Source organism: Cnephaeus nilssonii (assembly GCF_951640355.1).
Source record: "Cnephaeus nilssonii genome assembly, chromosome: 5".
Classification (NCBI taxonomy): domain Eukaryota; kingdom Metazoa; phylum Chordata; class Mammalia; order Chiroptera; family Vespertilionidae; genus Cnephaeus; species Cnephaeus nilssonii.
The window spans coordinates 19299505-19321650 of record NC_137076.1 but is presented as its reverse complement, the minus strand read 5'-3'; the positions used below and the strand labels follow the sequence as shown (position 1 = coordinate 19321650).

Sequence of the window (22146 nt, the reverse complement as noted above, 5' to 3'; positions counted from 1 at the left end):
GGGCCGCGGCTCTGACTTCCAACATGGCGCACGCTGGCGGCGGCGGCGGCTCCGGGGGCCGGGGGCTGAGTGGCGCCCGCTGGGGTCGCTCGGGCTCTGCGGGCCACGAGAAGCTGCCGGTGCACGTGAGTGGTGCCCTAGCCCTCCCTCGGGAACCCCGTCGTCCGGCCCCGCGCCCCCAACCTGGGCCCCGCCCGGCCCCACCTCGGCCCCTCCTCCGTGCGGCCCGGGACCCCAGACCCCTGACCTCTCACCTCGGCCCCCTCGGAGGCCGGACCGTCCCCCTCCCCGCCGGAGACTTGCGCCCCCAGTTCCCTCCACTGACCCGGGCCCATCGGGATCCTCCCCCACCCCTTCCCCTTCCTCGCAGGTGGAGGACGCCCTCACCTACCTGGACCAGGTGAAGATCCGCTTCGGCAGCGACCCCGCCACTTACAACGGCTTCCTGGAAATTATGAAGGAGTTCAAAAGCCAAAGGTACCTGTGGGGCCCCTCCCCACCCCGGGGGGCCGCCGTCGGGCTGAGCGAGTGCAAGTGCCCCAGCTGCGTGACCTTGCACAGGTTGTCGAACCTCTGGAAGCCTCCGTTTCTGGAGAGTGTAGAGTCTTCCTTTGTGGAGCTGTTATGGGGGTTCCTGGAAGGAGGGCAAGTATGGGGGGGAGGCGAGAGAGGCGAGTCCGACCAGCAAAGAGTCTTTCTTCAAAATGTTGGATTTTTTTTTAAATGAATTTTGTTCATCCAGGACTTCAAAAAAATATTTTTAAAGCACTGCATTAAAATGTTATTTATCTTGATTATTGGATGTTTTGGCGCCCTCTCCCCCCTAAGTCTTGTCCTCAAGGTGAGTGTCTCACTCACACATCACCCTAGTCCCAGGCCTGCTAGGAAGTTATGCACATAAAATGCTTAGTAAGGGGCCTGGCATTTGAAACACATTAGCTGTGTTTGTAGGCACAGAAGCAGGAGGGTTAGAGGTCCGTAGGGGACCTCACAATCATGCCCTCGTGTGACAGGAGGCTCACTGAGGCTTAGGGGTCAGTGCAGGACTAGAACTTGGGTCCTCTGAGTCTTAGGTTCTCGATGATCACATACCTCCCATGCTGCTTCTCCCTCTGAGGAAATATGGCAGGGTCTGGTTTCTTCCACAAGCACTCTGCCAAGGCCTTGACCCTAGCTGCAGCCATGAGGGAGACCCCATCCCGCCCCTCGAATTTTTAAGCAATTCCCATGCTTGTAGGGCCCTTGGTATTTATGCATTGTAATCAGTTGCTGGGATCAACTGCTATGTCATAGTTGATCCCCAAGACATTTAAAATAAGGGAATGTATCTCATCTCATCATTTAGAGGGCTTGAAGTCCAGGACTCACAGTCACTCTCCTGACATTTTTGGCACTGAGTTACAGGTGCTTGGAGTTGGGGAGCTGTGCTGTGTGACTATTCTGTGGTTCTCTCCAGGGGCACAGGGAGCCCAGGCCTGGCTGCTCTGGAAGTAGATCACTGTCAGCAGATTCCCCCTGGTCACATTTTAGGGTGCTTTGTGGTCAGTGAGAAGCTGGTTACATGGCACAGTCATGGGAGTCTAGAATAGATTTTACTTTTGTTTCCCAAGACGCTTTTGCCCACTCGTGATCTTTATTCCAGCATCGATACTCCTGGAGTCATCCGACGAGTCTCACAGCTCTTCCACGAACACCCTGACCTCATTGTTGGATTCAACGCTTTCCTTCCCCTTGGGTACAGAATCGACATTCCCAAGAATGGCAAGTTAAACATACAGTCGCCTCTGTCTAGCCAGGTATGCTGCTGCAGTGGTTTGAGTGATCTTGGCCTTAACACAGCCTTCACTGGTCCTCGGGGACTCGGGTCGGACGATGTGTCTGGTGTATTGCGTTGCCGGAAAACCAGTGACAGTCTTTTTCTAGACATGCTAATCCTAGCACAAATCAAAATAGATAGAAACACCTGTACAGGCAGCCTCTGCTTCCCAGATTGTTCCATTTGGAGGGGCTGTGCTTGTTAATGTCAGGGAGGCATTCTCTTGTACTGTTTTATGTCCGGTCATAATAACCTCATCCTCGGTGGCCGAGCTCTTGCCCTGAGGCCTTCCCTGTGAGGGCACCAGGCAGGTCACGCTTGTACTTGGGCATGTGATCACTCTGATCACCCTTGGTGCCACCCATAAAATGAAGCCGTTGGGATGTGGGTGTTAATGGCCATTTTTATAATTACCAGCAGAGCCACAGCTCAGCTCAGGCTTGTGGCTTTGGTCTCTTCTCTCGAGGACAGCTTGCTGTCTCCTTTATCTGGAATCCGAAAGCCTATTTGAGCCTTACTTGTATAAAGTCATTATTGTTTTTCCCACCTCGGCCCTCTTGCCATATAAGGTATAATGTTTAGCTGCGGGTGGCGGGGGTGGGGGGTGACCAGAGCAGTGAGGGATGCTCAGTAGTTAGTGTCTCTGATTCTACCCACTAGGTCCTCACCCAGTGGAGGCAGTCAGAAATGTCACCAGACATTGCCAAGTGTCTCCTGAGAGTAAAATTGCCTCTGATGAGTACCACTGGTCTGAGTGAACCTGCTCTTACAACCTCCTCCATCTCTGTCCCGGGGGTTTTAACGGGGAAGGTAAAAATCTACTGTAGGGAAGCATTTTGCAGGTTTCTCCTCTGATGAGGGAGTGTCCTATTAAAGGAGGGAGTCAGGTTTGAAAGGAGAACGGTGAGAGGCCTACATAAGGCAAGCTCCGCCTTCAGTGTGTTGTCTTAGTAAAGCTGAGGAGCACATCTCAGTTTTAAAAGGGAACTTGGAAGCCTGTGGCTGCTGAATTCCGAAGAGCTTCCATTTCACATTTTCGAATGGAGCTGCAGGACCCAGATGTGGGACTCATGCCTCCAGACAGTAAAAGCCTTGGCAGGATTAATCTTTGAAACAGTCACAGCTGGGGGAGGAAACCAAGCTCGTTGGCAATAGTGTGCATGGAGCACTTGGTGAGTCTGAAGTGCCCTATAAACTCGGGGTGTCATTGCCATCATTTGCTAAGAAAGAGCAGGATGGAAGTTCTGAATTGTGCTCACTCTATGGACACGGCCTTTCTCAGTCTCTGCCTGTGGGAGTCCCTCTGCTCTGGGGCTGGATCTCCACATGAACTGCCCAGAGGTGGCCCTGCCCAAAATAGCCACAGTCCCCTGCTGTTGCACACTCCAGGGAGGGTTCTAGTAGAGAAAACAGACCAGATCAGTCTTGTCTCCCCCGGGCTCCCTTAGGTGACAAAGGTTCATTAACTTGGAAGGAAGGCGGGAGAGAACTTAGTTAACAGCTACTTAAAGGGCTTTATAGTCTTCTTTCAGCCGGAAGAAGCCACATCCAGGGCCTGCTCCCTCAGCTGGAGAGGTGCATTCTGGAACATACCAGCCCACACAGCTTCAGTCAGCAGTAAGGACCAGCAGGGTTTTTAGCCTCCTTTGTTAGTGTCCTCAATGCCAGGCACAAATGACACGGCCTCCTGGCGTCCTGGAGTCCTTTGAGGGGCTAGAATAGCTGGAGATCTTTACACGGCTTGCTGTACACCAGTGCCCTGGTGACTTTTTAGAAATTGGTTTTTATAGTCTCACTGTTTTGAAGTACAGCTTTATTCTTTTCATTTTTCACTTTTTCATGAATCCTGTCAACTACAGACAAGGAGAGAGTAGCTCTGAGGTGCGGAGGAAGAAAAGCAAGGGTGCTCCAGCCTTTGGGGAGCCCTTCGCGTGGGGTTTCTCAGCCTTGGCACCGTTGCCTTTGGGGCTGGATCATTCTTTCTCTTGGAGGCGTCCTGTGACTGTAAGGCACTGAACAGCATCTCTTCTTCACCCACCTGATGCCAGTAGCACTCCCTCCTCCAGGATGACAACTTAAAGGCGTCTCCAGACATGACCAAGTGTTCCCTGAGGGGCAGAAGCACCCCAGCTGAGAACACTAGTCTATAGAGGGGGACTGACGGACGTGCGCCATGATGAGGGAAGCATGGCCGAAGGAGGGCCAGGGACCATGGGAAGAACGCCCCCTTGCTGGGGCACAGCCTGCTGAGTCGGCACCATTTTGGATCCGGTCATCTGGGCCTCAGTTGTTACCTCACCTCTGCAGAGTCCCTCCACTGTCACCTCCAAGTCATTCTCACACCACACTTGTTTGTATATTTCAGAGTAGCAAAGGCAGGAAAAAAATTAAAAAGCCACTGTTTCTTGTTGATTTGCCTTCCCTGGAAAACTGGGAGTCCTCCTGATCAGGCATGACCCTCGCCTGTCTTGGTCATGACTGTGTCCTCCTTTTGGCACATGTTGTCGGAGAAACGATGTCAGTGGGTCCCCTTGAGGGCAGATCCTGTCATCTCGGAGCTGACTTTATGCTTGGCTGGGATGATGGCCAGCTTGGACAGAGATAAACAGATAAAACTTTAGGTGCCACTTGTAAGAAAGTGGCCCTATTGCGTTCAAAGGGAGGCCTGCTTTCCACTTTCTGGGGAGAGTCATTTGGAAGTTCAGTCACTTCCTGGCAGATCATCTCTGTGCCTAAGTCACTCACAGAGTAAGTATAGACATCTCTGTGCCAGGCCCTGAGGTTTATTGGAAGTTCTAGCTCTTGAGTTGCTTGCATAGATGAAGTGAGAACTGTTGCGATACAGATATGACCTACGTGAGCGAGTTCAACACTGCAAGTGCAAGATGGCAGGGGCAGGGCTTGAGGGGGGCAGCAGGAGCCGTGCCTGTGTCTGGGTAGGGATGGGAGTCTTCCTGGTGGTGGGGGTAAAGGCCTGAGGTAGGAATGAGTAGGTGTGCTTGAGAAATGTCCAGAAACCCAGTGGGTTTGGGTCATGAAGGCTAGAGGGGGGATAGAGAGACAGGAATGTGGGGCGTTGGTGGCGAGTTCAGGATAGGCCACTCTGGCTACTGTGCCAGCCGTGGACTGAGGAGCAAGGAAGATGTGTGAGGCCCCAGGTGATCCAGACAGTGGATGGTGTTGCAGACCAGGGGTGGGTATCAGAAAGGGAGAGGTCCAGGATCCAGGATGACTGAGCCCTGGGGGAAGGTTGAGGCCCCTGCTGAGATGAGCAAAGCCTGGGAGGACTGGGGCTGCTGCTCTGTGTTTAATGAGGCATCTCTTAAATATCTAGGCGGGGCTATATGTGCATGCTTAGATGGCCAAGTTGGCTGTGGAGGGTGGCTCATCAGTGTCTAGGAGGCGTTCTAACTGTGCCTAGACCAGGCCAGCCTCAGCTGGCAGATAAGAGAAAAGACTGGATTGTTCCGGAAGGTTCAGACCAAGAATTGGCAAACTATGGCCCTTGGGCCAAAGCCAGCTTGTTTTTGTATGGCCAGTGGTTTCTGTATTTTCTGAGTGTTACATTAAAAAATATTTTTAATTGTAATATTTACAAAACAAAATTCATCATTATAACCATTTAAAAGGGTCCAGTGGTTTCTTAGTATATTCACAATATCCTACAACTACCACCAATTCCTGAACATTTCTGTCACTCCAAAAAGATACTATACCTCCCAATTCTCCCCTGGCAGCCACTAATCCATCCCTCTCTCTATGGATTTGCCTGTTCTGGATATTTCATGAAAATGGGATCATACACTATATGACCTTTTGTGTCCGGCTTCCTTCACTCAGCATGGTGTTTTCAAGGTTCATCCATGTTGTAATAGAGCATCTATGAACCAGAGCTTCATTCCTTTTTATGGCCGAATAATAATTCCACTGTATGGATGGACCACATTTTGTTCGTCCATCAGCTGATGGACACTTGGGTTGTTTCCACCTATTGGTGATTTTGACACCTGTTTTCAGTTCTTTTGGGGTGATACCGGGGAGCAGAATTGCTGGGTCACATGGTAACTATGTTTAACTTACTGAAGAAATGTCAGACTGTTTGCTATAGCCATTGTACCATTACTGTCTGGCCCATTTTTTTTTGGAACCCTCGTCTCTTGGGATGGTACTCTGTCTTGTCACAGTGGCTCACTCCAGGGCGGGTGGAAGGGGAATGTGGCAATTGAAAATGCCCCCTCGGAGTGGAGTCATGGGGAGCTTTGGGTGAGTGCACAACCTTCTGTAAAGCAAACGCTGACCCCAAGGCTGTTCCCTCTCCCTGCTCCTTCCATCTTCCACTGGGAGGTAATTAGCAGGAGCACCCCCAGAGTGTCTTAGAATGAATTCACTGCCCAGGAGAAGTGGTGTTTAGAATTGTGACTGCTCTGGATCTGTTGTGTGTCTGCTTTCCTCAGCTCAGACTTTCTGGAGTTGCCTCTGTACCCACTGTTATGGGCTGAATTGTGTCCCCTTCCCAAATTCATACATTGAAGGCCTAACCCTCAGTGTGTTAGAATGTGACTATATTTGGAGATAGGGTTTTTACAGAGATAATGACCCCTAATCCAATCTAACTGGTGTCCTGAGGAAATCTGGACCCAGAGAGACCCAGGGTTGGGTGCACACAGAGAGACAACTGTGTGAAGACACCACGAGAAGGCGGCCATCTACAAGCTAAGAGGCCTCAGGAGAAACCAGCCTCCAGACTTCCAGCCTCCAGACCTCTGAGGAATAAGTTCCTGTTATTGGAGGTGTCCAGTCTGTGGTATTTTGTTATGGCATCTCCAGCAGATTGGTACACCCACCCAGCTGATGGGCAGTGTGCCCAGCAGTCCTCATCCCACTCCAGAGCCTTTTTGGTCAGGGGTTGGTGCAGGTGGGCTGCTGGGCACCTGGGCGATGGAAACAGTAGACTCAGTTTGTTCCTTCACCTGTTCATCTGATCATTCCCCAGCAGTGGAAGAAGCCTGCTCTGTCCCAAGCTCTGTTCCAGGCACTGGGGATATAGTTGTGAACAAAGTAGAATCTCTGTCTTCATGATGTTCGCCATCTGCTCAGGGTGGGCAGACAACAAAATAAGTACAATATGTTACAGTAAGAGAAAAACAGCAAGAAAGGGGCTCAGAGTGCTGAGAGACAGGCATTTTAGTTGGGCACAGGATGGTTCCAGAAGACTTCTTGAGAAACAGCCCCTGCTTGCTGGGGATCTGCAGGATGCCGAAGGTCATTCCCGACGGCCCAGCTCCTGTCAGTGGCAGAGGGAGGCTGTCATCAGAACCACATGCAAAATTCCAGTTTAGAAACACAAATATCACCTTGGGCGTGGGTCCTGTCCCACTAAGAACTAGGATTCTGAGTGCACAGGAGAGAGACGTGTGTGTCTTTTTTATTTGTATTGATGGGAAAGCACACAAATGAAGAGCATGCTTGATGGCTGGTCAGGGCCCATCTCTTCTCTCAAGTGACTTGCCCTGGGCTTAACACCAAAAGTCCCGCAGTTCCATGTAGCCTGGACAGTGGGCCCCCTTATCTGCAGGGTCCCAGTTTTATACCTGCTGAGGCAGGTGCTTTTACAACTGAAAACAATCTCGCTGAAATGGACTGGCAAAAAGTGTAGGAAGATTTCTTTTATAAAGAGGCCAAAACTCCACTCTGAAAAGGATTCAACAATCCACGTTTTATACATTTCTTGCAAATGCTAATTTTTTAAAGTGTAGGGTGTTTCTGAAACCTTCGTGTTCTCCGAATCAGTTGGAAAGGATCAGGCGGAGGCGAGTTCATAAGACTTGCCCAGGAGAGCACAGACCCACAGCAGGCCCAGGAGGAGCCACCTGCTTGTTCTGTGGGCTCCCCCATCTGCATTCCTCCCTCCAGGCCCGCAGACGGCACCTTTTTTCTGCATCTAATTGAAATACTTGGCTTTGTGCGAGGTTTTCCCTTTTCTCATACAGATAGTGGCGTTTGGTCTGGCGTTTGTCACAATCTGTTCCTGGTGTCGGGCTGACAGTCACTGTCATATTGTTGTCAGGAGAATTCGCACAACCACAGCGACTGTACTGAGAACTTCAAACAACAGCTGCTGTACAAAGAGGACAAACCCCAGGTGCCCTTGGAGTCGGATTCTGTGGAGTTCAACAACGCCATCAGCTACGTGAACAAGATTAAGACCCGCTTTCTGGACCACCCTGAGATCTACAGGTCATTCCTGGAGATACTGCATACTTACCAGGTAAGAGGCCTCCCTCAGGCCACACTCCTCTGCGGCTCTTCCTGGTGCAATCCAATGTCAGGCACATTTTCTTGTCTGAATTCATGGAATCCTGTAAAAATCTGATAAGTTCTTGTTTTTGCATTAATTTTTTTACTGTGATAAAATATAGATAATGTAAAACTTAGCATTTTAACCATGTTTAAGTGTCCAGTTCAGTGGCATTAAGTACATTCACATTGTTGTGCAGCCATCACCACTATCCTGCTCCAAAACTCTTTTCATCTTGTAAAACTGAAACTCTGTCCCCATTAAACACTAACTCCCCATCCCCTTTTCCAGCCACTGGCACCCACCCTTTTTTCTGTCTCAATGAATTTTTTGACTCGTCTAGGGACCTCACATAGTGGGATTATACGGTATTTGTCCTTTTGTGACTGGCTTATTTCACTCAGCACGTGTTGTAGCATGTGTCAGAATTTCTGTTTTAAGGCCGAATAATATTCCATTGTGTTGATGGAACAGATTTTGTTTATCCATTCATCTTTTGATGGGCATTTGAGTTGCTTCTACACTTTGGCTGCTTTGAACATGGTGTACAAATACCTATTGGAGTTTGGTTTAGTTATGATTTTAATATACTCCTTGAGGCAGCTCTGTACCCAAGGAAACATACATAAGAAGGATTAAAAAAGAACCTAAGGGGATGCTCTTGTTATAAGACAACTTCATTATTGTTTAGACCACACAGCTTTTATTTCTGCTGATTACAACTGTGCAGGCCCTGAGGCAACAGAGGTAAATGGTTGCTGCTGCTTAGGAGTTCAGTCTAGAAGTGGGAGAAACTTGAGATGATTAGGGTGGAAAAGAAGGGAAATGCAAAGAAGTATGTCAGGGTTAGTGGTTGCCAACCGTGTAAGGGTCAAGAGAAGATACTCAGGTTGAATCTTGACAAATGGGCCAGACCCATCTGGTAGACGTACAGATAAAGGATGGACTCTCGGTGTTGGGAACAGCCCAGGTGAAGGCCCAGGGGTCAGAAGGAGACTTAACGGGAAGCACAGGCAGGCCAGTGGTGAGGGACATCTGTGTCATGCAAGGGCTTGGACGTCATCCTCTTCCAGACGTGGAGTTTCTGACACCTTTTATTTTTCTAAGCAGCAGAACCCACTTTAAAAAATGAAATCTTCTGCACAACCTTCATAAGTGAAATAAAGAAGTGGGATTCTCTTTAGCATAAGTGTATACGGTCAGATAACTTGTTCCCTGAAAACCCAGCGGAGCCGTTTTGACACAACAAACTTTTGCCAAACTTTTGCTAGTGGTGCTGGCGGTGTGCATGGCCCCATCTGGCTCATGTCTAGTATGTAGTTCTTGTACAGCAGTAAGAACTTGCTTCTCACAGATGAGCAATTGCAGTGGCAGCTGTGAACATTGGATCTGGGGGTGGGGGCAGTGATGTTTGGGATCTTATGGGTCCTTCACAGCTTCCATGGGGTAGTTATAGCTTAGGGGCTGGAAGAACCATTATAGAGAGGAGACTGGGAGGTGTCTGTTCTGTTGATGGTAATGGGGCGGCAGAGAAGTTAGATTTATTTATCTAAGGTCATATTGATGGGACACAGACTCACTCAGAGAAGACTCAATGGTGAAGGTACAGCTTGGTGTCCTCCAACCAGAGCCACTGGGGATTGGTGCCTGGGACTCATCCCAGTTAGGACTCCTCACGTCTGGCCCAGCATCTGCATTTCAAACAAGCCTCCTGATGACCCAGACCCGAGGCTGTCTGTTTCTTCAAGAGGAGCTAGGAGTCTGAGTTTTTGTGTGAGTTATCTTGATTTTAGAACATTGGCTTGGATTTTTAAAAGACACTGTGAGGCCCACAGCAAGCAGCTCTGGGTAAATCTGGCCGTGTGTTCCTGGGTTTTATGTCTGTTAGGTCTTGGTTCAGATCTTAGCTCTGCCACCTGCACCCTCAGAGCCCTTTCCCTCACCCCCCTGAACCTCAGGTTCTAATCTGTAAAATGGCCAAAACACTGGTGGTGCTGACCCCTGGATTAAATGCAGCTTTCACGCAGGTCCTCGACGCACAGTGCTTGCCTTGGGTCAGCTGTGGAGAGCTGGTCCCATTGTCCAGCTGCATACAGATGTCCCATGTGTACTTGGATGAGCACAGCCAGTTCTGCCCTGATGTGACACTTGACATCCTAGAAGTGACCTTGCTCTAGAAATCGCACCCGCCACAGGGCTTATGGGAAAACAGGGTCAGGGCACAACACTGGGAAACTGTTAGTGACACGTTAAAGAAGGCACCTACTAAAAATGGTAGCTTCATTGTAAACATTAAATGGCTAAGAATGACATAAATACCACAGCACTTCTGGCACTTGACCTTGGAAAGACTTGTGGTTCATGTGTGGGTGTGGGAAGGTTGCAGCCGGTGGGTCACTGTGAGATGCTGGGAGGAGGTTTCCTGAAATGGGACAGACTTTGTAACTCCCGATGGGGATGGCTGGTCGCTCCTCACAGGTATGGCAGATTGCTCCTAACAGATGTTGAAGGGGGGCAGTTAGATTCCCACACTACACAGTGCAATTTTCTGCTCTTGCCCAGGGCTTCTCCCATATAAGCAATCGTAAAATCCACACTGCACTCAGATGATTCCTTAGTACATGTGTCAAGCTCAAACAGATGCGCTTTCAAAACAAATGTTAGAACAGAACTGACCATCTCTGTGTGTGTCCCTAAGTCTGGGTGTGCGTCCGTAACGTGGTCATAGATAGCACCACGCTTCCCAGTGCCAGTCTTCCTTTCCGCCTTGTGGTTCCCACATCCTCGTTGGAAAAACCAGTCCTTTTCATCTTTGTCGATCTGATGAGCTAAGTGGCACTGTTTGACGTTGTTTTTCTTTAAACATCATCCAGTTTGATCATCGTTTCACTTGTATAGAGTTGACTTAATTCTCTGAACTGAGTGGTCTTCACCCATTTTCCCTTTGTCTTTCACGTGTCCTGGTGGCTTTGGTGGGGGGTGGGGCGAGGCAGTTATTTTTACCCTCTTAAATAGGTGCTACGGGTGCAGGATTGAAAACTCACTTCCCTCAGGTGCAGCAGGCCGGGAGGAAGGGAGAATGGGCTTGTTCCCCTTTGTAGCTGTGGAGTAGTCATACTGATGGGAATGTCCTTCACTCTGGGAGGGCCCTGGCCTTAACACCTCTTTCTTGGTCATATCCTCGGGTGTAAAGTTGAAAGGAACTTATTTTTAACTAGAGGCCCAGTGCACAAATTTTGTGCATGGGGGCAGGAGGGGGGGTGACCCTCAGCCTAGCCTGCACCCTCTCCAATCTGGGACCCCCTCGGGATCGGGCCTAAACCAGCAGTCGACATCCCTCTCACAATCCGGGACTGCTGGCTCCCAACTGCTCACCTGCCTGCCAGCCTGATCACCCCCTAACCACTCCCCTGCCAGCCTGATCGACACCTAACTGCTCCCCTGCTGGCCCAGTTGCTCCCCAACTGCCCTCCCCTGCCGGCCTGATCACCCCCAACTGCCCTCCCTTGCCTGCCTGGTCACCCCTAACTGCCCTCCCCTGCAGTCCTGTTCCCCCCCCCCCCAACTGCCCTCCCCTGCTGGCCTGATTGCCCCCAACTGCCCCCCTGCAGGCCTGGTCCCACCCCAACTGCCCTCCCCTGCAGGCGTGGTCCCCCCCCAACTGCCCTCCCCTGCAGGCCTGGACTCCCCCAACTGCCCTCTCCTGCTGGCCTGGTTGCCCCTAACTGCCCTCCCCTGCCAGCTGGTCGCCCCTAATTTCCCTCCCCTGCCAACCCACTTGCCCCCAGCTGCCCTCCCCTGCAGGCCCGGTCGCCCCCAACTGCCCTCCCCTGCCGACCTGGTTCCCCCACAACTGCCCTCCCCTGCCGGCCTGGTTCCCCCACAGCTGCCCCCCGCCCCCCTGTTGGCCTGATTGCCCACAACTACCCTCCCCTGCCGGCCATCTTGCGGCAGCCATCTTTGACCACATGGGGTGGCCATCTTGTGCAAGGGTGTGAGTGTCAATTTGCATATTACCTCTTTATTATATAGGATATCCAACTTGAGTTTTCCTCTCGGCTTCCTGCCCTCCCAATCCAGGTCCCTGCCAGTCTTTATATTGTTACTTTGAGCTCTGAGTCAGGCCATCTTTCTTCAAGTGTTGGTGACTCTGGTGAACCGTTTTGTTGGGCCTTCTCTTTACCCTCTTCCCTTGAAGGCCCAGCACTAGTTCCACACTCCCCTGCCCAGGAAAACATGCTCCCTTACCCTTGGGAGGGCTGAGACCATGTCCTTCCATGGCTGTGTCCCTGTCCACATCCCCTCCACTCTCCTAGCACAGGCCCCATCCAAGGCCAGGGCTCAGGCTGTGCTGTGGAACTGGGTTCAGACACAAGCACATAGGACTGTTCTCCAGGCAGGGAAGCTCGATACGGGGCACCCCAAGGTGGGCCCCTCTCTCCCAGTAGCCGTTCTTCTGTCTCCTCCACAGTGGGATGCCTGAATGTCACAGCCTAAGTACCTGGTTCCTTGGCTAACAACTCATTTTCTTTCCCAATAATTGGCAGAAGGAGCAGCTGAGCACAAAGGGCCGGCCCTTCCGAGGCATGTCTGAAGAGGAGGTGTTCACTGAGGTGGCAAACCTCTTCCGGGGCCAGGAGGACCTGCTCTCAGAGTTTGGACAGTTCCTGCCTGAAGCCAAGCGGTCCCTGGTGAGTACAGAGCACCCACCCAGCCCAGGGGCACCTTCTCAGCAGGGCCCCATGCCTCAGTGCAGCCCCCTGAATCAGGCCAAGCTTGTCCAACCCCCAGGACATACTGGCTTCTCACAGGAGCCACACCGACTCCCAGGGAGGCTCCCATCACAGGCTCCACCTCCATGTCAAGCGGGAGTAGATCCTGAAGAGCGCTTCTCAGTGTGGACAGTGCCAGATGGCAAGGGCTGCTTTGGTAGGTGGAGACCAGGGGAGGAGACCTTGTATTCCTCCTGACCTTTAGTCCTGTGACAAGGACCGAAGAGCCACCTGCCTTGTAACCAGGGCTCTGTGGGCAGGTGCAGGGGGCGTGGGCTGAGTCTTAGCAATGACGGGGAGGCAGAGAGCAGAAGAGGCACCTGGGACAGGGACTGTGAGGATACAGACTGCATTGTTAGTCTGTCTCCCCCTGTTGTGGCCCAAGTTTTGCTGGACTGCCCTTTCCATTTCCTCTTTTTCATGAACATAAGGTGCTTGCTTGTGTTGTTGTTAATCCTCACCTGATAATACCTTTTCCATTGATTTTTTTTAATACATTTTATTGATTTTTTTACAGAGAGGAAGGGAGAGGGATAGAGAGAAACACCTATGAGAGAGAGACATTGATCAGCTGCCTCCTGCACACCCTGACTGGGGATGTGCCCGCAACCAAGGTACATGTCCTTGACCGGAATCGAACCTGGGACCCTTCAGTCCACAGGCCGATGCTCTATCCATTGAGCCAAACCGGTTAGGGCTTCCATTGATTTTTTAAAATATATATTCTTATTGATTTCACAGAGGAAGGGAGAGGAAGAGAGAGATAAAAACATCAATGAGAGAGAATCATTGATTGGCTGCCTCCTGCACGTCCCCTACTAGGTATCGAGCTCACAACCCAGGCATGTTCTCTTGACCAGAATCAAACCTGGGACCCCTTCAGACCCAGGCATGTTCACTTGACCAGAATCAAACCTGGGACCCTTCAGTCCGCAGGCCAACACTCTATCCACTGATCCAAATCAGCTAGGGCTCCATTGATTTTTAGAGAGAGTAAAAGGGAGGAACGTGGGGGTGGGGGTAGAGAAACATGGATTGGTTGCCTCTCACATGCCCCCCAATTGTAGTTGAGGGTGGAACTTGCAATCCAGTTGGTGCCCTTGACCGGGAATTGAACCCAAGACCCTTCAGTGCTTGGACTGATGCTCTAACCACTAAGCAACACCAGCCAAGGCACTTTTTTTTTTTTATTAAAGTAAAATTCACCATTTTAAAGCATACACTTTAGTGGTGTTTAATACATTTATATGTTGTACAAGCACTACATCTCTCCAGTTCTTGAACATTTCCATTACCCCAAAAGGAGAGTCCGTCCCCATTAGCAGTCACTCTGCATTCCCCTCCCCCAGTTCCTGACAACCACCAATCTGCTTTCTGTATATGGATTTTCCTGCTCCGGACCTTTCATATAAATGGAATTATATAACATGTGGCTTTTTGTGTCATATGCTATGGCTTCTCTCCCTCAGCATGTTTTCAAGGTTCATCCACGTTATAGCATGTGTCAGTGCATCATTCCTTTCTATGGCCGAGTAATAGTCCATTGTAGGGATGGACCATATTCTTTTTGTTAATCCTCACCCAAGGATAATTTTCCCATTGATTTTTTTAGAGTGGGAGGGGGAGAGAGAAAGAAACATTGATGTGAGAGACACATCAATTGGTTGCCTCTTGGGCGTGTAAGACGTGGGAGCTGGGGATTGAACCTGGAACCCAGGTATGTGCCCTTGACTGAGAATCAAACCCGCAACCCTGTGGTGCGCAGGCCGACGACACTCTAACCCCTGAGCCCAGCCAGGGCTGAACCATACTCTTTTTATGCTTTAGTTGATATTTGAGTCATTTCCACTTTTTGGCGATTGTGAGTAGTGGTGGTGTGCACATGTGTGTATAAGGATTTGTTTGAATTCCTGTTTTCAATTCCTTGGAGTCTACACCTAGGAGTGGAATTGCTGCATCTTGTTGCAATTCTGTGTTTTGGAGGAACTTCCCAACTGTTTTCCATAAGCAGCCGCACCATTTTATGTTCTCACTAGCAATTTCTCTCCATCACCAACACTTGGTAGTTTCCCTTTTTTTAAAAAAAAAATATTTTTTTTATTGATTTCAGAGAGGAAGGGAGAGGGAGAGAGAGATAGAAACATCAATGATGAGAATGAGAGAGAATCATTGATCAGCTGCCTCCTGCATGCCCCACACTGGGGATCGAGCCCGCAATCCAGGCATGTGCCTTGACCGGCAATCGAGCCGTGACCTCCTGGTTCATAGGTCGATGCCCAACCACTAAGCCACATGGCCGGGCTCCTTTATTTTTTTAATTATAGCCTTCATGGTTGATGTGAAATGGTATCTCATTGTGGTTTTTATTTTTATTTCCGTGCTGGCTAATGACATTGAGCTTTTTTTTTCATGTACTTATTGGCCATTTGTATCTTCTTTAGAGAAATGTGTGTTCAAGTCCGTTACCCATATTTTAGTTTGTCTCTTTGTTGTTGAGTTGTAAGAGTTCTTTATATATTCTGAACACTAGATCCTTATTAGATATTTTCCTTCATTCTGCATGTTGTCTTTTTTTTTTTTTTAGTGTCCTTTGATGCACATAGGTTTAAAGTTTAATCAAGTCCAGTTACCTATTTTTTCTTTCGTTGCTCATGCTTTTAGTGTCAAATCTAAGAATCTATTGCCAAATCTCCTGAATTCAGGAAGGCTTCTCCATGTGTTTTCTTCTAATAGTTTTAGCTATTATATTTAGGTTGTTGATCCCTTTTGAGTTAGTATTTATATAGAGTGTGAGGTAAGGGTCCAACTTCATTCTTTTGCATGTGGAGATCCAGTCATCCCAGCACCATTTGTTGAAGAAACTATTCTTCTGTTCCCATTGAATGGTCTTGGCACCCTTGTTGAAAACCAGTTGGCCATGATTGTATGAGTTTATTTATTGACTCTCTATTCTAATTCATTAATCTCCATGTCTTCCCTTATGCCAGCACCACACTGTCCTGTTTACTGTAGCTTTGTAGTAAGTTTGAAAGCCAGAAATGTGAGTCCTCCAGTTTTGTTCTTTTCTAAGAATGTTTTGGCTATTCAGGGTCCCTTGTAATTTCATAGAAATTTGAAGATCAGCTTTTCCATTTCTATGAAAAAGGCCATTGGGATCTTGATAAGGATTGCAATGAATCTTTCAACTGCTTTGGGAAGTATTGCCATCTTAACAATAGTAAGCCTTCCAATCCATGAACATGCAACATCTTTCCATCTATTTAAATTGTCTTTAATTTCTTTCAACAATGTTTTATAGTTTTCAATGTACATGTCTTACACTGCCCTGGTTAAACTTATTCCTAAGTATTATTTTTTTATGCTAATGGAAAGGAAATTTTCTTAATTGCATTTTTGATCGTTCATTGCTAGCATATAGAAACATCACTGCTTTCTGTGTGCTGATTTTGTAACCTGTAGTTTTTCTGAATTCATTTATTAGCTTTGTTTCTGTGCATTTGCTAGGAGTTTATGTGTATCAGATCATGTCACCTGCTAATATAGTTTCCCTTCTTCCTTTTCAATTTTAATGCCCCCCCCCCTTTTTTTTTTTTTTTTTTGCCTACTTGCCCTGGTAGAACCTCCAGTACTGTGGTGGGAACAAACATCTTTGTTTTGTTCATGTCCTTAGAGCAAAAGATTTAAGTCTTTCACCATTGAATATGCCGTGAGCTGTGGATTTTTCATAAATGCCCTTTATTGGATTGAGGAAGTTCCCTTCTCTTCTTAGTTTGTTGACTTCCACTTCCTCTTTTCATTTTCCTCTCTGTCCTGATGACGACTTGGAGTGTGAGCACAGAAGTCACACACACACACTTCACACTTCATCACCACCTCTCGTGGTTTCTGCTTCTGAATGAAGATGCTGTGAGGGTGGTCTCAAAGGGAGGCGATCAGGGGCAGCAGGAGTCTGGGTTTGGATGCCCTGAAGACTCTTGGTCCAGTCAGGCAGACTTCCAGTATGTGGGCTGGGGCTTGTCTCACGTGCCAATCCCCCTTCCCCCTGCCCATGTCACTGTCTCCAGGACACTTAGTGATATCCCTAAGCAAGGATGCCACCAGGAAATACTTCCAGATTCCAAGTTGGAAAAGCTCTGTGCCTATCAGTGGGGCTGATATTAAGTGCTGGAGCTGCAGCCCATCCTTTCAACCTGCTTGGAGCCCAGTGCATCCTCACTGAACCCTGTGAACACAGCCTGGACATGGCACTTGCTTGGCCTCCTTGGGTGCTGTAGGTAGGCTTGAGCCAGTGCCTCCTGGGCCTTGTTTCCTTCCTGCCTCCTGCTTAGATGGGAACCCGACAAGCTGTTGTTCTTCAAGTACCTTCTGCAAGGCCCGGGGTGTGCTCAGTGCTCCATCTTTCTTTTCTCGGCAAAAGTCCCTCCACTTCCTTCTCCATCCCTGGTAGTTCAAGCTGCATCCTGTCATACTCTGAAGCTCCATCTTGCCCCCTTGTATGCTTTGTAGACCCCTTGGTTCTCATCCTCTTGGATCTGGGCCTTGCATCTCAGCCTTGGCAGCTTTTTCCTTGAATTCCATCTTCACAGGGAGATGGGCACCTGCCTTGACCAGAGATAGTGGGTGCAGTGCCTGGAGCAGCAAGGGCTCATGATTGCACACCTTGGTCTAGTCTCACTTTGTCACCTTCTTGCTGTGGGAGCCTGGCAGGTCACTTTGGGAGCCTGTAGAAAGTGACCCTCTCTTCCTGGGCCAGTTGGAAAAATCCTTAGGGAAGTGCCTGGCCAGAGTGAGCCTGGGTCTTTGCTACTGAACCACCCTGGTAGTCAGTATAGTGGGTGGAGAATGCTGTCCATTGGGGTTTTGCGGGCATTGCACAAGAGACAGTAAGTAACTGATAAAATTGTCTGTCTACACTGTTTGTTCCAACTCCTAGCAATTTTGGGGCAAGGGTGATCTTAGTTCTGATGAAATTTCATCTTGATGATGATTCTTCAAGCACTGGTGGATGGCCAGTGAGTGGAGCCTCTTGTCCTCTGATGGATGTGGTCGCAGCACCCCCTGGTGGGCATGACTGGAAATTTACAAAATTGGGCATAGATACAGCCCATACTAAAAAATTAAGCATTTCCCCCAGAAAACTGCCTGCCCACATTTTCTTTAAATGGCATTTGTTATCAATTCAGCAGTTTTTTAGAGTATACTAGGTGATTAGAGCTACCTTATATATTTAGAAAGATTGAATCAGTGTTTAAATTATTAAAAACACCCATGTACTGGTACAATTTGTTATATAAAGTGATCTTTATATTATGTTCCTTTATATAAATACTAGAAGCCTGGTGCACAAAATTCGTGCATGGGGCAGGGGAGGGGGGGGGAAGGGTGTCCCCTCAGCCCAGCCTGCACCCTTTCCAATCTGAGACTGTCAGACATCCCTCTCACAATCCTGGACCGCTGGCTCCTAATTGCTCACCTGCCTGCCTGCCTGGTCGCCCCTAACTGCCCCCCCCCCGCCCCCGCCGGCCTGATAGCCCCTCACTGCCTCTGCGTGCCAGCCTGATCGCCCCAACTGCTCCCTCCCTGCCAGCCTGGTCGCTCGAAACTGCCCCCCCCCCCTTACTGACCTGGTCACCCCCAACTGACCCCCCTGCCAGCCTGGTCGTCCCTCACGACCCTCCCACTGGTCTGGTCGCCCCACACAGCCTGCTGTTCAGCCGTTTGGTCATCCCACACTAACCCCCCTGCTGGCCTGGTCACCCCACGCAGCCTACTGTTCAGTTGTTGGGTCATCCCTCACTAACCTCCAACCCGCCCCCCCCACCGCCGGCCTGGTTGTAGGCAGCCATTTGTGAGGGTGTGACAGCCAATTTGCATATTACCTCTTTATTATATAGGATTTGGCTTTCTATTAAAATTTCCGGAAAAAGAAACCAAGATGAAATTTGATGTTGTCCTAATTAAACCAGACTGTTTGGCCTAGGTCAGAGTTGGCAGATGTTTTCCTGTAAAGGGCCAGGTATCTGGGGCTTTGCAGGCCAGGCATCCTGTGTTGCAAAGACTCAGTTCTGCTACCCTTTGGTGTGCAGGCTGGCGCTCTTCTCAGGAAAGGAGCCTTGGACTGTATGTCAAGTGGATGTGCCTATGTGCCAATAAAACTTTATTTATAGAAACAGGTGAAGAAGCATGGTGACTATGCCAACCCCCAGCCAAATGGGCTTTGGGTCCATCTAGCTCAAGCGTTCATAAGTTGGAACTGTTAACTTATGTTAGCTAATGTTGCCCTTTGGCTGGACAAGCACTGGGTTTCCCTGTTTGCCCCCAGTCTCCATCCCACTCAGTGCATGTCATAGTGCCACTGCCTGTCTCCTTTAGGAATTGGTGTTTTCACCTATTCTTACATCTACAAAAGGAGATGAGAATTTTCCACCTAGTATTCTTAAGAGTAACTGAATCTTTAGATGAGTATTCTCCAAAGAACTTTTCCCCTAAGGGACAAGTGTGGCCTGTAGTTAACAATAAGATTTTATTTTTATTTTTTAATCTTTATTGTTCAGATTATTACAGTTGTTCCTCTTTTTTCCCCCCCCATAGCTCCCCTCCACCCGGTTCCCACCCCACTCCATGCCGTTACCCCCCCCCCCCCACTGTCCTCATCCATAGGTGTATGATTTTTGTCCAGTCTCTTCCCGCACCCCCCACACCTCTTTCCCCTCGAGGATTATCAGTCCACTCCCTTTCTGTACCCCTGATTCTATTATATTCACCAGATTATTCTGTTCATCAGATTTTTTTATTCACTTGATTTTTAGATTCACTTGTTGATAGATACGTATTTGTTGTTCATAATTTTTATCTTTACGTTTTTCTTCTTCCTCTTCTTAAAGAATACCTTTCAGCATTTCATATAATACTGGTTCGGTGGTGATAAACTCCTTTAGCTTTTTGTTTAATCTGTGAAGCTCTTTATCTAACCTTCAATTCTGAATGATAGTTTTGCTGGGTAGAGTAATCTTGGCTGTAGGTTCTTGCTATTCATCACTTTGAATATTTCTTGCCACTCTCATCTGGCCTGCATAGTTTCTGTTGAGAAATCAGCTGACAGTCGTATGGGTGCTCCCTTGCAGATAACTGTTTTTCTCTTGCTGCTTTTAATATTCTCTCTTTGTCTTTTGCTCTTGGCATTTTAATTATGCTGTGTCTTCGTGTGGTCCTCTTTGGATTCCTTTTGTTTGGGGTTCTCTGTGCTTACTGGACTTGTAAGTCTATTTCTTTCACCAGGTGGGGGAAGTTTTCTGTCATTATTTCTTCAAATAGGTTTTCAGTATTTTGCTCTCTCTTCTTCTGGCACCCCCATAATTCGGATGTTGGTACGCTTGAAGTTGTCCCAGAGGCTCCTTACACTATCTTCATATTTTTGGATTCTTTTTGCTTTGCTTTTCCAGTTGGGTGTTTTTTGCTTCTTTGTATTTCAAATCTTTGACTTGATTCTTACAATCCTCTAGTCTGCTGTTTGATCTCTGTATATTATTTTTAATTTCAGTCAGTGTATGTTTAATTTCTAGTTGGTCCTTTTTCATATCCTCAAGGGTTTGGCTAAATTTATCGGCCTTTTCTAGAAAATTCTTGAAAAACCTTATAACTGTGGTTTTGAACTCTATATCCAGTAGTTTGCTTTCCTCCATTTCTTTCATTTGTGACCTGTTTCTTTGTCTCCGCATTTTGGCTGTTTCCCTGTGTTGACAGAGTGGCTTTTTGTGCTAGGTGTCCTATAGGGCCCAGTGGCTCAGCCTCCCCAGTTACCTGAGGTGGACACTCTTGGTGCACCCCTTTGTGGGCTGTGTGCACAGTCTTGTTGTAGTTAAGCCTTGATTGTTGTTGGTGTCACTGGGAGGAATTGACCTCCAGGCCAATTGGTTGTGAGGATCAGCTGTGTCTACGCTGGGAGAACTTCTGTGCTGGAGACACCCTTATGGGGCAAGACTTGCTTCAGTGGGGCTTTGGTGCTCACTGAGTCTGCCCTTATGGATCTGAGGAGTTGTAATCTGGATGGTCCTACTCTGACTCCTGGGTACACTGGCTCTTGGATCTCCAAGGAGGTGCTAATTTAGCCTCTGCCTGAGGCCACCCAGCAGGAGCTATGGAGAGATCTGCAGATTCCTCTTCTTTGTTTGGGTTTTGGATGTGGCCAGATGAGGCCCAGCTGTGAAGCAGTGCAAGCTGCTGTGGGGCCTTGGGCCTTCTTTTGGATGTTCTGGGTCTTTCTGACTCAGCTGCAGTTTGTTAGGTAAGTTTAGATTTCAAAGGACCAGGCCATTCATATGCAAAAGCCTCTGCGCACAGCTTGGATGGGGCAGAGTCTCAGGGCAGAGCAAACAGCAATGGCTTCCCGTCAGCCCTGCCCTAAGAGGCCCCTGGGTCTCAGTGTCCTGCGGTAATTGCTGCAAGCCTCTGAGAGAAAGCCGCCCTCAAGTTGCGCCCGATGCCAGACAGTCCAGTTTCTCCCCCTATGAGTCTGGGTCCCAGAGTCTCACCTGGAACTGGAGTTCAGAGCAGTCGGGAGCTTGTGTGTCCCAGCGGTGAAAAAGCCAGCCCCATACTCAGTTGCCAGCTCTCTCAACACGCGAGCCTCCGAACCTCTGGACTTTACTTCCGCAGCTCCTCTGAGTCTCAGTGTGCTTTTCTCTTCCCTTCTAGTTGTAGAATTTCCACTTAGCCAGCCTTCCTGTGGTTCTGGATGATGTCGGTTTTGTCTTTTAGTTGTAGTTTTGAAGTGGTTGTGCGCGGCAGCAAATTCAGGTGTTTACCTATGCCGCCATCTTGGTTTCTCCCCAGGATAAGATTTTATTACTGTCATCATAATCATTATAAAATAGTAGGGGCTCATGAAAAAATCAAGTATCAGTAAGAGTATCAAGTATGAAAAGTAAGTTTCCCTTCCTCTCCTTAGTTTCCCAGTCACTGTCCTCGGAGTTAAGCACCCACAGTGTCTTGTATTGAGTCCCTCTAGAAATTTCCACTGCATGTGCAAACAAATGTTTATCCTTTTCTTTATTAATCCTCACCATGAGCATATTTTTTCCATTGCTTTTCAGAGAAAGGGTAGCAGGTAGGGAGGGAGAGAACGGGAGAGAGAGGGGAGGGCCGAGGAAAACATCGATGTGAGAGAGGCATCCCACACGCACCCTGATCAGAGCTGGGGAGCGAACCCACAACCAAGTATGAGGTACTTGTCCTTGACCTCTGGAGTTGAACCTATGACC

At 48.7% G+C, this 22146-nt stretch overlaps 1 protein-coding gene across 1 annotated transcript in view; it reads left to right on the top strand.

Annotated features, from left to right (window-relative positions):
* SIN3B (SIN3 transcription regulator family member B) overlaps positions 1-22146 on the top strand; it is a 43032-nt gene continuing 20886 nt past the window's right edge. The window contains exons 1-5 of the mRNA XM_079772105.1: positions 1-125; positions 371-477; positions 1643-1796; positions 7884-8084; positions 12662-12805. Coding sequence (XP_079628231.1) covers positions 24-125; positions 371-477; positions 1643-1796; positions 7884-8084; positions 12662-12805 — 708 coding nt within the window. The 5' untranslated portion in view covers positions 1-23. The remainder of the gene's footprint in view (positions 126-370; positions 478-1642; positions 1797-7883; positions 8085-12661; positions 12806-22146) is intronic.